Below are 16,814 nucleotides of genomic sequence, written 5' to 3'. Positions count from 1 at the left end.
CAGACCGAACATGATACAACTAAAATTAGATGAACTGTCCATGGACTAGAATAGTGACATTCTCTGTGACGTACATCAAAAGTGCCGACGCACTTAATCCGAGCGAACGCCACGAACCCACGACTCAAAACAACGTGGACCTAAACAACTTGTTTTGACAGGGCTAGAAAGTTCACCTGCATTCTCGTCCAAACATAAATATTGTGTTTACAAAATATAATATCGGTACTTTCCCACAAAGTACAAATAAGTCAACTACATGCAACACACAAAACTGAACCAAAGTTCAGCAATGGCAGCGTTTCCTAACAGATCCTCTCAGGCTTTTTTTGTCTTTCCTCATGTGAATTCCTGTTCCAGAATGCTCCGTCATCTTTATCGGCTTTTGAGGCCACCCAGACGTTTTAGTCTGGGATTTTCCCTCTCTCAAGCGGACAGACGTGTATATGGATTTACTGGCAGTGCTTGAAAAGATTGTTGTTTTTAAGAAAAATCACTTCATGAGGATTCCTTACGCAGGTGATGGTTTTATTCAGCTAAAAATAGCACAGCAGCGGATCAGAGAACTTGAACTTCAAGGTCAATGGAGATACGGTGAGCGTGGTTTTATTCAGCTTAGCACAGCAGTGAATCAGAGAGCTTGAACTTCAAGGTCAATGGACAGGTACGGTGGGCGTGGTTTTATTCAGCTTAGCACAGCAGCAGATCAGAGAACTTGAACTTCACAGTCAATGGAGGTACGGTCATGTAGCTGTGACATAGTTATTTTCAAAAATCATCTATTCGCCATGGCTGAAAGTAATTCTCTGCCCATCTCAAAGGCTGTCCTCGGGGATGTCACAGAACGAAGCATGTCATGCAGCTTGCTGTTGTCACAGGTGCAGCGTTGATCAGGGATGTAATTTTACATTGGCATTCAGCAAAGCGCCAATGCTAAAAATACATCAGATTGTCTCAAACATTACGGCACTTCAGATTGCCCAAATCATTTCGGTAGAATTGCTAACATTTTTCAAGGTAGGGGAAAGATGGAGAGCCTGCCATTTCAGCAAATTTTCCAAAGAAAATGGATCTTAACCGATATTCCTGGTTGATGGAGTGTTTCATGGGGCGATGCCCTGTTGCATGTATTGTTCTGAGTAATGGTGTATCACTGGACAGCAGCCTAAAACGAGATGCGGAACACAGTTTTCATTTTTCATTGCTATCGGCAAAGAGGGGCTGCACCTGTTCTGTGTCTTTTTAAAGAAATCACTCCGTAGCTGACAGACATGAGGATTTTCCACCTATTTGGCAGATTTCCAGCATATTAAACCCTTGGCAGTGATCATTCTGGAGAAGTTCCAGATTGCACGTTTTTGCATCTGCATATTTTTTCAAAAAATTTCCAAGGAGGGGACATACTTTCAAGCTTTTTTAAAATTAAAATAAGATAGTTTTGTTGTTGTCGTTTTTTGTTATAACTGTATGATCTCATGCCTGTGAGATAGTTGAGTTTGTCTGTTTGGAGATTCCCTCAACAGCTGTGGTCCTGATCTGTTCAAGTTGAAGTGCAGAACCTCCGAGATCATCTGGCCGCGTTTATGGTCAGGCTGACATTGTGCAGTTATGCTTGCTGCAGTTATACTTGCTGCAGCTTTTCATGACTCAGTTTCCTACAGGCTTGTACGGAATATAGTCCAAGCTCACGCAGCGCAAGCGCCCAGCATTTTTTTCTTCCCCGTCTTTGTTTTATTTTTATTTTCATTTTCATTACTTTATTGTCCCATTGCTGGGAAATTTGGGTCGCTTCCTCCCAGTGGAAAGCTAGCAGCAACAGAGTCGCGCTACCCAGGTGTCTGCGTGTTTAGGTGTATTCAGCCACCTGCTTGTTTCTTATCATGGCATACTTGCTTGACTTGCAGTTTGAGCCGAGCGACCCCACCTCGACGGAGGATTCAGGGGCGGATATTGGAACAACCCTCCATACAATAAACACAGTTTTCACAGTTCTCTACACATTAGAATTCTTCCTCAAACTAGCTGCTTTTGGAAAGGTTGGCCTGTTGATTTAGTAGATACGTTTGGTGTTACCCGTTGTGTTTCCATTCTCTTTTTAGAGCTGCTTTTGCTGCTTTCAAAGTTTAGAGTTGTTGCTAAGAAAGTCCATGTTGTTCTGTTCAATTTCTGTTGTTGTAGATTATGTTTCAGTTTTGTCCAAAAGTGTAATCTCCATAGCTTTTCAAGTTTACTGTGTTTTTTCCCAAGAATTATATGCTCGCGTGGTGCTGCTGAGTTTTGATATATTGTCACTGATGGTTTGTAATCCAGTTGTTCTTTTTCTTTTGTTCAAGTCTTCTGCAATATTCAAAGTTCACTGAGCAGTTTCTGAGAATGTGTGTGTTGCATCACTGTCACTGATTGTGAGAATGAAATAATTTATTTCAGTTCTTTGTCAGTGTTTCAGTTTTGTCCACCAGTCTTCAGCAGCTGTCAAAATTTACTGTCGTTTTCTCTGAAAATCAGATGATGTGCTGCTGTCAATTTTGATTATCAGTGATTATGTTTTGGCGTCTTTCCCTAAGTCTTTTGCAGCTTTCGCATACTGTTGATGTTTATTTGAGTGAAACAATCTATTTGGGTGCTTTGATGTTTAACTAATTTCACATTACAGAGTACAATGTTCTTGTGTTGAAACTTTTCTTCTGTGATTCTTCCGATATTCTTGTACTGTATTTTCCGGGTTACAAGGCGCTACAGCGCATAAGGCACACCCCCTTCTTTTAACAAAAATTTTAATCCAGTCACCCATTGGGCGCAGGGGGACGATAGGGCGCACCAAAATTGAAAAAAGTATACCGGTAACAAACGGTCGAAGAATGAAAATCGAAAGATCGAAAATGCCGGTCACACGCAAGCATTCACAAAAATCGTGAAAAGGCAAAGATAACAGAAATATTAAGCACTGTCCTACATGGTAACTAAGGATTCACCTGTACGACCAAGGGTTGTGCGTCGCATTCTGCCGGTTCACATCTGAAAACTGTGTGACTGTCTGGTGGTTTAATCGCCTTCATTCCCGGAAAATCCAGAGAAGTCCGAGTCCTCCGTATCCGAGTGAAAAATCGCCATCATGGCTTCGTCTGTCACCAGTGTAGCGACCACCCCGCTCTAACGTCTAAGGACCGACCTAAGAGCTTGTGTAACGACTTTGTCAGACAAAGCCAAGACTCTCAGTCAGCGTAACGCATCACTGACAAACCGGTTATAACCAGTTGAATAGCATTCACCTAATGGAAGTCGCTGCGGATTTTCATTTCGCTCGATTAGCGATTACCGGTACTTTATTAGCTCTCTACTCAAGACTCGGTGCTTTTCTCTTTCTTTCGCGAATCTTCGTTTGTCAACAAGTCGTCATGACAAGATAGCGTACAGAGAAACACCGGATGTATCAGGATCGCGCGCGCGCGAGATTTCGTTTTTTTTTATCTCGCGATAGTTGGAGGAGCGAGAGCCGCCATGTTGTGTTTTCATCTGCTCGAAATGTGCGCAAAAGTCGTAAATCATCCCAAAAAAGCTTTTCGTATTTCAAACACGGATTAGGCGCTTCGTTATACAAGGCGCAGGGGTCAAACTCGAGGAAAAAAGTCGCGCCTTATGACCCGGAAAATACGTTATCTTGTGTGTGTGTACACTTGTGTCATCCAGTTATCCCCCCCCCCCCCCCCCCCCCCCCCCCCTTACCCCAGCCCCGCAACCTACCCCCCAGCTGTGATTAAGTGTGATTCTGCTTGAACTGATCCAGGCTGGTGTATCAGTATTATTTATTTTAATGCTCTTTTGTTCAATTTTGGGGTGAGAACAGATATGCTTTGGAAAAAGTTTAAAGGACCCCCCCATTGTGTCAGTCATTACAGAACTGTCGAGGCTTTTGGGGGGGAATTTGTTGTTTAATAAATGTTGTAACTGACACCAGTATGAAAATAAAAGCTTGATTCAGGAACAAATTGACATTGTGCACAGAATGCAGCAGTCTGATGTTGATTTTTGGTATGCAAGTGGAAGGATCCATGCTCTCGTTCCCCGTACAGTCCTCAGGACAGATCTGTGAGGGGTGACATGATTGTAATTGCACAGGCATAGCTGCCAACCATCCGGAATTTTTCGGAAATCTCTCGATGTTTGAAAACCATCACAATATCCCAAAATTTGTTCGATTTTCCTGAAAAGGACATTTTCTAAAATAATTTGTGAAAGCAGCCTCCTCTGGTGAAAAGACGCTCTAGTTAACCGAGACCAGCGAAGTCGATGTGGGCATGTACGGGAAATAAGTTGTGCTTCTTTCCGGTTTTGGCCTTCTAAAAATGCCGTCGAAAACAACCCAAAAAATCAACAAGTCGCGTAAGGCGAAATGACAACATTTAGTCAAGCTGTCGAACTAACAGAAGGAAACTGAACTCACTGCATTTGTACAGCAAGAGCGTATGCTCGTAGCATCGTCAGTCTACCGCTCGATGCAAAGGCAGTCAAATTGACAAGAAGATCGGGGTAGTTAAGTTGCGCTGAGAAGGATAGCACGCTTTTCTTTATCTCTATTCTTTTTAACTTTCTGAGCGTGTTTTTAATCCAAACATATCACATCTATATGTTTTTGGAATCAGGAACCCACAAGGAATAAGATGAAATTGTTTTTAAATCGATTTCGGAAATTTTATTTTAATAATAATTTTTATATTTTTAATTTTCAGAGCTTGTTTTTAATCCAAATATAACATATTTATATGTTTTTGGAATAAAAAAATGATGAAGAATAAGATGAACGTAAATTTGGATCGTTTAAAAAAAAAAAAAAAAATTTTTAATTTTCAGAATTTTAATTACCAAAGTCATTAATTAATTTTTAAGCCACCAAGCTGAAATGCAATACCGAAGTCCCACCTTCGTCGAAGATTGCTTGGCCAAAATTTAAATCAATTTGATTGAAAAATGAGGGTGTGACAGTGCCGCCTCAACTTTTACAAAAAGCCGGATATGACGTCATCAAAGACATTTATCGAAAAAAAGAAAAAAACGTCCGGGGATATCATTCCCAGGAACTCTCATGTCAAATTTCATAAAGATCGGTCCAGTAGTTTGATCTGAATCGCTCTACACACTCAGACACACTCACACACACACACACACGTACATACACCACGACCCTCGTCTCGATTCCCCCTCTACGTTAAAACATTTAGTCAAAACTTGACTAAATGTAAAAACCATAGGCTAAAGTGAGATTTTTACGAAATAAATGGCAGGTTTGAGCATAGAATACAAGAAAAAAACATTTTTGGCATCTTCATTTACAAAAAATCTTCGGCCCCTGGACCACCACAGGAATTTCATAGTCAGCCATGCACAGGAAGGCATGTCTGGTTAAATTTGAGGCAGTATATATTTCAGTTTTGTTGTTTTTTATTAATATTATTGTTGTTTATCTTATATGTTAATATTTTGTTATCTGAGTCTTTTGAGCAAAGGAATATTCATCTGTTTTCAATTATCTTCATTTATTTCTCCTTGCTTTTGAAGACTTATGTTGGGCGGGGATGTAGCTCAGTCGGTAGCGTGCTGGATTTGTATCCAGTTGGCCGCTGTCAGCGTGAGTTCGTCCCCACGTTCGGCGAGAGATTTATTTCTCAGAGTCAATTTTGTGTGCAGACTCTCCTCGGTGTCCGAACACCCCCCCATATACACGCAAGCACAAGACCAAGTGCGCACGAAAAAGATCCTGTAATCCATGTCAGAGTTCGGTGGGTTATAGAAACACGAAAATACCCAGCATGCTTCCTCTGAAAACGGCGTATGGCGGGGTAAAAAACGGTCATACACGTAAAATTCCACTCGTGCAAAACACACGAGTGTACGTGGGAGTTTCAGCCCACGAACGCAGAAGAAGTAGAAGAAGACTTGTGTTGCTGTTGAATACTACTTGTAGCTCTTTGTGCATGGTATGGATGTTTTTTATTGCATGCATGGTTGCCTGAATATTTTGTTTTTTGAACCCGATCATGCTTTCATTCTGTCAGTGCTATTGTTATTGGTGTGTCATCGTGTCAGTTGTGTGTCTGTGCACATGTCTGTTTAGAAATATGAGTGTATGTCTGTTTTAGAAGGATTTGACTCGTGTGGGATGTAGAAATAATTCTCTTAAATGCGACGTCATACATGCCTGTGAGAGGTGTGTGTGTACGTAAGGGTTTTTGTGTGCGTTGGTATGTGTTAAAAAAAACCTGTACTTGTAAAAATTGGGTTAAATGTAGTTTGTATGCGAGAGAGTTTTGGATTACATGTGGCAGATAGGAGACTATTACTCATGCACGATACTTTAGCCACTTGGCATAATTTTGCATCTTCTTTTTATGTCAAGGTGAGGGGGGGAGGGGCAATGCTTTCAGGCTCTTATACAAATTCATGATCTCATTAATCCTGGGCATAAATTTGTGTGTGAATGTGACTTAAACAGACCTGAGAACCCATACGATTTCGCCTTATTTTGTACGCATGATTGTCAAGTACGATCAGTATACGGTCAGTTGGAAAAAAATACGACGAGAAAAATTACTTGAATACTAATATCTTCACAAGCCCATCCTGAAGCGGATCCAGTATTTTGACACATGATTACAGTAAACATTGAAAAAAAGCATTTGTTTTAAATGTATAGGTAAACTTAATGAACGGTGTGATTAGCATGTTTTAATTATGGATGTTCAAATGCTGTGTGGAGTACGCTAATTTTTCTGAAAATACACTAAGTTTGTTTGAAAAAACTAAGTGCAAAACGGGGGTTCCAAAAGGTCTGCTTAAAATTCTAGTGTGCTGCCCCGCATGTTGATCAGTAAACAAGATTGTGTCTATGTTTTCTCTGTATTGTTGCTTTTACAACCCATTTTGATTATCAGTATTGACATCAGTGTCATTTAAGCATTTGGATGTGCTGTTTGATACATTGTTATTATTTCATGAAAGGAGAACAATTTATTTGTTTTGCTTCAGATATATATGAGTTTTAACTTGGTGATCTTGAGACACTCCGTGCATACAACATGTAATTCAATTAACTGCATACATTATAAGATGTCTTAATTGTCTGAAATATAACATTGATTATAAAACCAAGCTGGATCTTTTTATTGATGTTGATTCTAAAACCAGACTGGATCTATTTGTTGGTTTTGATTCTAAGACCAGACTGGGTCTATGTGTTAATTTTGATACTAAAACCAGACTGGATCTATGTTGATTTTGATTCTAAAACCAGACTGGATCTATTTGTTGATTTTGATTCTAAAACCAGACTGGGTCTATGTTGATTTTGATTCTATGTGTTAATTTTGATACTAAAACCAGACTGGATCTATGTTGATTTTGATTCTAAAACCAGACTGGGTCTAATGTGTTAATTTTGATACTAAACCCAGACTGGATCTATGTGTTAATTTTGATTCTAAAACCAGACTGGGTCTATGTGTTGATTTTGATACTAAAACCAGATTAGATATTGAAATATAAAATTGATTCTAAAACCAGACTGGATCTACGTGTTGATTACATTTAGTCAAGTTTTGACTAAATGTTTTAACGTAGAGGGGGGAATCGAGACGAGGGTTGTGGTGTATGTGTGTGTGTCTGTCTGTCTGTCTGTCTGTCTGTCTGTCTGTCTGTGTGTGTGTGTAGAGCGATTCAGACCAAACTACTGGACCGATCTTTATGAAATTTTACATGAGAGTTCCTGGGAATGATATCCCCGGACGTTTTTTTTCTTTTTTTCGATAAATACCTTTGATGACGTCATATCCGGCTTTTTGTAAAAGTTGAGGTGGCACTGTCACACCCTCATTTTTCAATCAAATTGATTGAAATTTTGGCCCAGCAATCTTTGACGAAGGCCGGACTTCGGTATTGCATTTCAGCTTGGTGGCTTAAAAAATAATTAATGACTTTGGTCATTAAAAATCTGAAAATTGTAAAAAAAAAAAAATTTTGTTAAACGATCCAAATTTACGTTTATCTTATTCTTCATCATTTTCTGATTCCAAAAACATATAAATATGTTATATTTGGATTAAAAACAAGCTCTGAAAATTAAAAATATAAAAATTATTATTAAAATAAAATTTCCGAAATCGATTTAAAAACAATTTCATCTTATTCCTTGTGGGTTCCTGATTCCAAAAACATATAGATGTGATATGTTTGGATTAAAAACACGCTCAGAAAGTTAAAAAGAATAGAGATAAAGAAAAGCGTGCTATCCTTCTCAGCGCAACTACTACCCCGCTCTTCTTGTCAATTTCACTGCCTGTGCATCGAGCGGTGGACTGACGATGCTACGAGTATACGCTCTTGCTGTAAAAATGCAGTGAGTTCAGTTTCATTCTGTTAGTTCGACAGCTTGACTAAATGTTGTAATTTCGCCTTACGCGACTTGTTTTGATTTTAAAAACAAAATATAACCTGTTGAATATTTACATTTCCAGAACTACTTTCACGATCCATGGAACGTGTTTGATTTTACCACAGTCATCGGCAGTATCATCGATGTCTTCATCACAGAGCTTTCCGTAAGTACCCGGGTTTCACGTAGAAAGGCCACAGCCATTCTTGACGTTGTAGATTTTGTTTAAAATATTCTGAGGTCAAGCAGGTACTCCTGCAAATGTCTCGTCACACTTATTTCCTTTCTCAGAGTTTGTGAATATCTGTCGTGTTTTGTTAATTGATATTTATAGCACACTTATTTCCTTTCTTAGTGTTTTTGAAAATCTGTTGTGTTTTGTTAATAGATATTTATAGCACACTTATTTCCTTTCTTAGGGTGTATGAATATCTGTCGTGTTTTGTTAATTGATATTTATAGCACCAACATTGCTTCAGAGTTATTTTTGCATTTGTGTGATTTTAGCACTGAGATTGGTTTATAGCGTATTTCTGTGTTGTTTTGTCATTGATACAAGGTACCAGACTGATTGAGTGTGAAAAACTAAGATGTCATTTCAGCATTGTATTGCTCACATACGCAACACGTGCTTACAACAGCACATATCGTGTCATTTTGTCATCCATATTTAATTTAGCATTAAGACTGCCGTAACAGTCAGTTATGCTTCATTTTGTCATCAATACATAACACTAGGATTGCCTCAGCACAGTAGCATATTATTTTTTTTTTATAAATGTTAAGCTCTACGATTGCTTTGGAAAAGTAGCTCTCCTATTTTATCATCAGTACAATGTATTAATAGCACAGTGGCGTGTCATTATATCATCAACATTTAGTGCTAAGATTGCTGAAGCACATGAAGTAGCGGGTCATTGTATCATCAAAGTTGAGCGCAAGATTGCTGTAGCTCGTAGTGTTTCATTTTATCATCAATACTTAGCACTAAAAAATAAGATTGCTGCACAGTAGAGTATCATTTTCTCATCAAATATCTAGTGCTAAAACTGCTTTAGAACAGTATCGTGTCATTTCATCGTCAATATTTAACACTAAGATTCTAAGATTGCTTTGAGATAAATGGTACATGATTTAAAAATAAAAATGGGGGGGGGGGGGGGTGATACTAATATATCATATTAAGCCCTGACAGGTTACCCTCATGGAAAAAAACAGGTTGCTTTCTCCATGGGGAAAGCAAGCTGCCATTTAGTACGGCGCTACCCTTTTTTTTTCTTCTCCTGCATGCATGGTTGAGCTCCCAAGCCCTGAGATTTTTGCGAAGTTGGGATCTTTATTGCGAGCATGCATGCACAGGGGGGTGGTCGGAGTCACCTTAGGCAGATTCTGCACAATAAAATCCGGAATAAATCCCATGCCAAATGTTGGGGATGAACCCATGCCGATAGCGACAACTGGTTTCAAAGCCAGCGCCGCTACTGACTGAGCTTTCTCCTTGCCCCAATATATACAGTGGAACCTGGTCCTTTAAACACCTCTTTTTGAAGACCCTTAATTTCTTAACATGTTCTGTTCGTAATGTGTGTATAAATGTACCTCCATTTTCTTCTTGCCGTTGGCTGTTAGATCATCAGTCCGGTCTGCAGGGCGAAACGTGCTGTCCTCCCATTTTAAGACTCCCTCCCTTTTCAGACCCGATAGACTCAGATTTGTGGAGGTCTTCTTATTATTCTGCGTTCGTGGGCTGAAACTGCCACTTTCACTCGTGTTTTTCACGAGTGGAATTTTACGTGTATGACCGTTTTTACCCCTCCATTTAGGCAGCCATACGCCGCTTTAGGAGGAAGCATGCTGGGTATTTTCGTGTTTCTATAACCCACCGAACTCTGACATGGATTACAGGATCTTTTCCGTGCGCACTTGGTCGTGTGCTTGCGTGTACACACGGGGGTGTTCGGACGGTCACCGAGGAGAGTCTGCACACAAAGTTGACTCTGAGAAATAAATCTCTCGCCGAACGTGGGGACGAACTCACGCTGACAGCGGCCAACTGGATACAAATCCAGCGCGCTACCGACTGAGCTACATCCCCGCCCTTTGTGGAGGTCTAAAATTAAAGGTTCCACTGCAATGATAGTTTGACCCTAATGTTTGGATGGTGCACATCTGCATTTTTATCGCGCACTGTTTAACCTCCCCATAGTTTTATTTTGATGTGTTATCTCCCCTTTTGTTTTATTTTGATGTGTTGGGATCTTTGCGTGTTTTCAGGCTCATGATTCTTGGCTGAAAGAAGCTGTAAGTGTATAATGGTTCGAGTCTTTTAGCATGAAATGGGTGCTTGACCGTTTGACTTGAAAACAAATACCAACTGGGAACAGAAGCACGATTAAACTGCTTTTTTGAACACTGACTTCAAAGTGAAGGGTTTTTCTTTCAGGGTTTTCCATACATTTGTGTTTGTTCTCAGAAAGAATCAGCTGCTTGGAATTTTTGATTAAATTACATATTCTTACTCAACTCACATAGATAGCAATAACTTCGTTTGGTTGCTAAGACATTGAAGCACTCTTACATGGTAACATGGGGAGATAACTCTAAAACTAAAACCATATGCCATATAAGGCATGGTCCGTGGTGGTTATCTCCCCTACCGGTGCCCTGCGCATGCGCAGGATGTATACCGGTGATACTCATTCCTTTTTCTTCAACGCACGGAGCAAGACGTGCTGTAGTACTCTGGCTTTGATCTAAAGCTATTGGTCTTCACGGCGGTGACTGACCATCGAATCTTAGTAACGCTGTTGTTGTTTCATCTCTACTTCAAGTATTGGGTGAGAGCTTTCATTTTTATTACCGAGACGCGTTTGTTTTAACTTTTGGAGCGTGTTGCAACTTGTATTTTGGTTCAGTTTTGTCATACAAAATGGCGGACAAACCTTAAGATAAAGAGAGTGAGTGAAAACTCGGAGTTCGACCAGTCAGGCTTGCTCTCCCAGTTCTCAGTCAGGCAATGCGACCAATATAAAGTTAAGGTAGCTACTACCACTGCGTCTCGTACTCAGAAAATTTTCACTGAGCGATAACGTTTCTGTTTACGTTTTCAACCCGGCGAATGATGAATTGTGTTACGGTTTCGATTGACAAACCTACCTCGTCTGTTGCGGCTTCTTTCAAGAAAGTTCAAGCGCCTAGCGCTGTTTTAGCTTTGACTAAAGCCGATTTGCTGGCGATTTTATCGTCTTTTTAGACAGAGGTGCATGTTTTGATCTCGTCGGAAAGGGCAAATAGCCTCGCGTGCTGCTCTGCCCCTTCCTTCGGGTGTTGTAAATGTTCATTCGCTTGTGCGGGTTCGTTTCGAACCGACTGCGACGGTCACGTCCGCTGGCGTGGTCGCAGATCCAACGACGGTGTTGGATATGTCGGACTCATCTTTAGACAAGTTTTTGTCTGAGTCTAGGACATCAGCACCTTTGGGTGTTCTTGGCGAAGTATGCAAACCTTTGACGTCAGTTTCCGTTTCGGCGGAATTGCACACTGACCGTAAGGGTTTTTCCACAAACCAACCTGGCTCCGTTTTCACGGTCCTGGGCATGGGATGTGAAGGGCATGTGTCTGCTGGTTCCGCTCCCTCCGTTAAGGTCGGGGCGGCTGCTGGCAGACAGGTTACAGGATCTTCCGGTTCCAATTTATTGGGGCTGGTCGATGCTCATGCTATTCAGTCCTCTGCTGGTTCCGCTCCCTCCGTTTCGGTCGGGGCGGCTTCCGGTGGTAGGAGAGGTTTGACTTCCGCTGTTAGCAGCTTCGCTGTTGGCGGAAGTCATTCATCAGCCTGTGGCTTCCGGTTCCGCTGTTGCGGCTTCCGCTAGCCTTTCTCAGGCTACATCCGCTTCCTTTCCCAGCCTTTCAGCTGGCATTGGGCAGCGGATGGTGGTCACATCCACGGATTTCCGGTTTCCGGAAAAAAATTTCCACAACCGTTTCCGGTTTCGGCTCAAGTTGCCTTACCGGATGCCGGTTCCGCTGGACATCCCTCAGATGATCGTTATGATGCTTCTGTTGGGGATGAACAGGATATGGAGGAAGAAGCATCAGATGCAGATGAGGAAGCTTCTCGCCGACTTCCGGCTAAGCTACATCATTTGTTGGCTTTGGCAGCAGAGGTTACCGCACACTGCTTCACGGAAGGGGTGTTTGCGGCAACCGCTTCCGCTGCTCCTCCTCCATCAGCTTTTGCTGATTTCGTTTCTTTTCAGAAACGGGCTGAGAACTTCAAGTTTTTAGAGTCACTTGTTGTGGCTTATCAACTTGCTAAAGTTTATCAGAGCGATGTTCCTCTTCCGCTGTTATCGGCTCATGGGGACGCTCCTGCAGAGGCTCAGCCCTGGCTTGCTGCTCCTGGTTGTGCGGCTCATCATTCTGTGACCACCAACCGGAAGCTTCGTCTCGCTAGCACTGGCAGACCTTTGTTTTCTTCCGTTGCCTTGCCAATTAGGCAAGATGGCTTCGGCGGCTATCGCTTCCGGTAGCAGGATGGTTTTGCCTTCCGCCGTTAACACTTTGGTGTTGGCAGTCGGCAATCAATCAGTCTTTGGCTTCCGGTTCCGCTTTTGCGGCTTCCTCTGCCTTTCTACGGGCTGCATCCGCTTCCTCTCCCAGCTTTGTGGCTGGCTCAAGGCAGGTAGATGGTACATCCGTTCGCGGAGTTCTGGCTTCCGGAAAGTTGTTTTCCCCAACCTTTCTGGTTTCGGCAGATGTTGCCTTGCCGGGATTGGTTTCCGGTTCTCATCCTTTCAACGATCGTTGGGATATTACTGAGCAGGAAGCTGCCATCGTTTTGGCACTAGCAGCAGAGGTTAATATGCACTGTTTCCCTGAGGGGTAGCAGTAGCATAGTCATGTGCCGTTACTTCACCATCAGCTTTGGCTGATTTTGCTCCTTCTCAGGAACAATCTGCGAACTTTAAGTTTTAGAGTCTTTCGTGGATTTTTCAACTTATAAAAGTTTTTCACACGAGGTTTTGCCCCACTTCTGCCTTTCCCGGCATCATGTGGGGAGGCTCCTGCTTCAGGTTTGCTGTGGCTTGCGTCACATTCAGCTGATTTGAGCCTTATTGCAGGAAATTTTCGAACTTTAAGTTCTTAGATCCTCCCTCGGGGGCATTTGAACTTGTGGAAGTTTTTTCAAATGATTCTCCTTTGCCTCCACTTCCTTGTGGGCAGCGAGGCGGCGTTGCTTTCGCTTGCGTCACCCGCGCAAGTAACGCATCACTCGCTGAGCGCTATCTGTAGGCCTCGGTTACACCAAGCCTAAGAACTTAGTGTATTCTTTTCCTCTTACTACGGAACCGCTCCCGGTTACACCGGGCTTGACGATCATACATCTTTATGTTCATAGCAAGGAGAAACTGTCTTTTTTCAAGATCAATGATCTCCTGGCTGTGGAAGATTGCGGCCGCACTTCTTTCTATTATCGTCTTCGAACAAGTCTTTGATTCGTTCTTTCCCTTGTGCAGTTACGTACTCACGGGATGCCTTTGTGTTCTGTTGGGACACATTTACAAAGGTTTTAACTTTGCTGTTCACCGGAAGGTAGGCCTCGGCCGACAGTATTGTTCTGTCGGTGAGACTTTATTCTCTTCCTTGCTTGAGGGTTCTCTTCGAATCCTCTTCTGTGCACGCAGACTCGTCTATAACAAAGAGAAACTCACAGCAAAATAAAAGCCCACGGCAGGCATGGCTTTTCTTATCTAGAAAAGCTCTAAGCTGGCTGTTCTCAGCTTTGGCTTTTACCTTCTCAGCATGGCGTTTTGCCAAATACCCATCACTTTATCCCCTCGGGGCGATTCAGAGGTCGGGTTTGTTTATCTTCTTCCGGCATGGCGCTTTGCCAAATACCCACCGCAATTTAGCGTCGGGTTCAGTGGGCAAACAATAGCATGTTGTTATTCTTACTATTGACAGTTCTGTCAACTGGAGTCTTAGTGCTTGTCATCACTCTGCTTTCAGCCTTTGTGTTCTACCACAGCGGCTGGAGGGGGATTAGAACTACCTCTTTTTGAGGTCCTTTCTTGGGTCACTTACAAAGATCGTGCCGATGTTTACTCCCTCCTTTGGTACACAAAATAGATCGTAAGTGGCTACATTTTATGTCGATTCTAAGCAATCAAACAAAGAGCTGGATCATGTTAGTGTCTTTTCTCGACTGGTTCACAGACACAACCAATCATTGGCTTCTCGCACCATTGCTCATGGAAGGCTTTTCCATTGATTCTCTCTCCACCAGCGAAGCAGTTCTTCTGTTTCTTGTGAAATTGTTTCCCCTTGGCAGGGGAGAACATGTGTTGATTCAATCAGACAACACCACAGTGGCCTTCTTATCTCAATAAGCAAAAAGGGGGGGGGGGGCATCTCGCTCCTCATCACTGCCACATCGAGCATGCGAGATTTTGATGTGGTGTTACCACCACGAGATCTTATTAGCAGTGAAGTACCTTTCTGAGAGGTTTTATGGCTTGACAGACTCTCTAAGTCAGTCGGGCAAGTATGTCCACACGGATTGGACTCTGTCTCACTTCGCGCTTCTACTCCTTCTGGTGAATATGGAGAAGCCACAGATAGAAGTTTTTTGCCTCTCGGTACTATCACCTTCTGCTAAATGTTCGTCTCCCCGTTCCCGGATAATACTCTCGATTTTACTTGGAGCGGCCTGTCGGTCGCACATTATGGGCCCTTTTTTCATTGGTTGCCAGCCCTTCAGGCCCTTAAAGCTGGCAAGAGGGCGCTGTTGTTTACACTCGATCCACACGGGTGTCTACTGTACGGGAATCGTTGAGACGCTCAGGGGCTTCTGCCTCAACTCTGGATTTGGTCTAGAGATCCCATAAGGGTTCAGCGGCTTAGTTTCCATGTCACATTGACCGGCTTGGAACAAATGGCGGAATATTAACGGAAAGAACTCCATTTCTCTCCGTTCATTGCAGGTGGCGAACCACCTATTCTGGCTTTCTGAATTTTCCCCACGTCTCTATTTTAAGACGTTACGCGTTATCAGTTGCACTGTAACAGCTAGGTCGCAAAATTTTTTCACTTGGGCTCTTTTTAGCCATCGTGACTAAAGGAGCCTCCCTTTGGTTGGCTGAAAACAAATAATAATAAAAATAATAAAGATAGCTTATATAGCGCCGCTTCACAAATTTAACTATCATAGTGCTCTTAGCGCTGTACATCGAGATATAACAATTTCAATAATATAAATACAAAGATGATATTATAATAATACACATTTACAAATATCACTCACGTGCATACATCCTCGTGCACACCACGCGCATACACACTCCCACTCATTAACAAGTGCTTCCATCCCCCTGCCACTGAGATGTTCATATACCCCCCTGGACAAGCTCACACCATGTCCGTCTCCTCTCTGGACTGTACATACACTCAGCAAGAAAAAGAATTAAATAACATATTCTTACTCCGAATCACATTAGCATTGAGTCACCTGAGATGCTTATCACTGAAAAACGCTTACCCGGCTAAAAATTTTAAAGGGAAGCAACCCCATCACCAAAACGAAAGTGAAAGTAGCTTGGTAATGGGCCAGCACACTGGGAGTTACCTCCCATACGGGTGTGTGCCACGTCACTTCCTCTAGGAACACGTGCCTATTTTCATACGTCTTTTTCACCTCGGAGAGGACGGTTCACTTTTTGACGCTCTGTGGCTGACCTTGTGTGTTTGAGTGACACCCGCCGGCCACGTTACCCAGCTTTTCTGCTCGCCTTGCCTTCAGTTTGGTGAGCTCGTTCCCGTTTGTTGTTGGTTGTTTGCGCTGTTTTCGTTACTGTACGTTGTCCGTTTTTTGCGGACTTGTGTGTCAGTGACTTGCGTGTTTCGCCATTTTGTTGTGTGAGTTAGTTAGCTAGCTCGTATGACTTTGCTCGTAGCTCTGCGTGCCCCTTTCTGTGTTGGGCAAGTGTAGCTATAGTATTTTGTTGACGCGAAGGTGTGTGTGTTTACTGCGTTTTCAGTCGTTTAGACTTACGTTTCAGTAAATTTTTCGCGTTGCCACGTGTTGTTGACCGGCGTGTCAGTGACTTGCGTGTTTCGCCATTTTGTTGTGTGAGTTAGTTTTCTGGCTCGTGTGACTTTGTTTGTAGCTCTACGTGCCTCTGTTTTTGTGGGGCAAGTTTAGCTATCGTATTTTGTCGACGCGAAAGAGTGTGTGTTTACTGTGTTTTCAGTCGTTTAGACTTACGTGTCAGTAAATTTTTTCGCGTTGCCACGTGTTGTTGACTTGTGTGTCAGTTACTTGCGTGTTTCGCCATTTTGTTGTGTGAGTTTGTGCGCGCCTTCGTGAGCGAGGCTGGTACTACATATTGTT

At 42.4% G+C, this 16,814-nt stretch overlaps 1 protein-coding gene across 1 annotated transcript in view; it reads left to right on the top strand.

Annotated features, from left to right (window-relative positions):
- LOC138948651 (voltage-dependent calcium channel type A subunit alpha-1-like) overlaps window positions 1-16,814 on the top strand; it is a 167,923-nt gene that overhangs the window by 66,867 nt on the left and 84,242 nt on the right. Inside the window, exon 26 of the mRNA XM_070320227.1 lies at window positions 8,505-8,588. Within this exon, the coding sequence (XP_070176328.1) occupies window positions 8,505-8,588 (84 nt within the window). The remainder of the gene's footprint in view (window positions 1-8,504; window positions 8,589-16,814) is intronic.

Source organism: Littorina saxatilis, linkage group LG15 (assembly GCF_037325665.1).
Source record: "Littorina saxatilis isolate snail1 linkage group LG15, US_GU_Lsax_2.0, whole genome shotgun sequence".
In the NCBI taxonomy this organism is placed as follows: Eukaryota; Metazoa; Mollusca; class Gastropoda; order Littorinimorpha; family Littorinidae; genus Littorina; species Littorina saxatilis.
Note: the sequence above shows the minus strand (reverse complement) of the source record. Positions and strands in the feature narration are given on the sequence as shown.